The 1,089-nt window shown below is 36.1% G+C and overlaps 1 protein-coding gene across 1 annotated transcript; it reads left to right on the top strand.

Annotated features, from left to right (window-relative positions):
- The first annotated feature begins 238 nt into the window (after window positions 1-238).
- LOC140974900 (uncharacterized) lies at window positions 239-634 on the top strand. The gene has a single exon (XM_073438389.1). It carries the CDS (start codon window positions 239-241, stop codon window positions 632-634), a length of 396 nt encoding a protein of 131 aa, XP_073294490.1.
- Window positions 635-1,089: the final 455 nt, after the last annotated feature.

Genomic DNA, 1,089 nt, shown 5'->3' with positions numbered 1-1,089 from the left:
ATATAGTGATACATCAAAGGGAGGATTATTGTGTGTGCTTATGTAGGAAGGTCAGGTAATTGCACACGCATCAAGAAAATTAAAACCTTATGAGCAAAATTACACAACCCATGATCTCGGGTTAGCTACAATTGTATTTGAGCTAAAGATCTGGAGACGTTACCTTTACGAAGTCAAATGCGAGATATTCACTGATCACCAGAGCCTCAAATACATATTCATCCAAAAAGAATTAAACATGAGGAAAAGAAGGTGGATTGAAGTCTTGAAGGATTACGACTTAACAATCAACTACCATCCAGGTAATGCAAACAAGGTAGCAGATGCCTTGAACAGAAGAGACATAGGAAGAGTAAATTTATCGGCTCTTTCAGCTCAACCATGCCTTCAAGAAACCATAAAGCTGAAACAAAATCATGACCCTTCCATAACAAAAATAAAGGAGCAAATTCAAGAAAGAAAAGCCCAAGAATTTCAAGCTGATGAGAAAGGTGTCCTGTGGATGCAAAGACGTTTGTGTGTACCAGACCTCGATGAGATTCGACGAGAAGTAATGTCTGAGGCACACAAATCAAAATTCTCAATTCATCCTGGAAGTACCAAAATGTACTGGGACTTGAAAAAGAATTACTGATGGAATGGAATGAAGAAGGATGTAGCTAATTTTGTCGCTAAATGCCAAAACTGTCAACAGGTCAAAACCAAACATCAATGACTTGGAAGACTCCTATAACTGCTAGAGATCCCAACTTGGAAGTGGGAACACATTTCCATGGACTTTGTAGTAGGATTACCAAAGTCAAAACAACAACATGATGGGATCTGAGTTATCATCGACCGACTAACCAAATCAGTACACTTTTTTATGGTGCGAATGAACTACAACCTAGATAAACTAGCTACCCTTTACATGGACTGTAACGTATCGTACTTTTAAACTACTTTAAAATTTGCAGAAAAATAAAAATTTTCATAAATAAATAGTAATCATTCAAAATGCGATAAAAGTAAACTGTTCGTCCAAAAATATTTGAAGTAAAACAACTACAATCAAGTTTGTAAAAATACTTGTTTGAACATCGTAAAGAA

The sequence above is a fragment of the Primulina huaijiensis genome, chromosome 4 (genome assembly GCF_012295235.1).
Source record: "Primulina huaijiensis isolate GDHJ02 chromosome 4, ASM1229523v2, whole genome shotgun sequence".
In the NCBI taxonomy this organism is placed as follows: domain Eukaryota; kingdom Viridiplantae; phylum Streptophyta; class Magnoliopsida; order Lamiales; family Gesneriaceae; genus Primulina; species Primulina huaijiensis.
This window is presented reverse-complemented; position numbering and strand designations above follow the sequence as displayed.

Excerpts from the sequence above, each read along its gene's own strand:
- LOC140974900 (XM_073438389.1), top strand. The coding sequence starts at position 239 with ATGAGGAAAAGAAGGTGGATTGAAGTCTTGAAGGATTACGACTTAACA.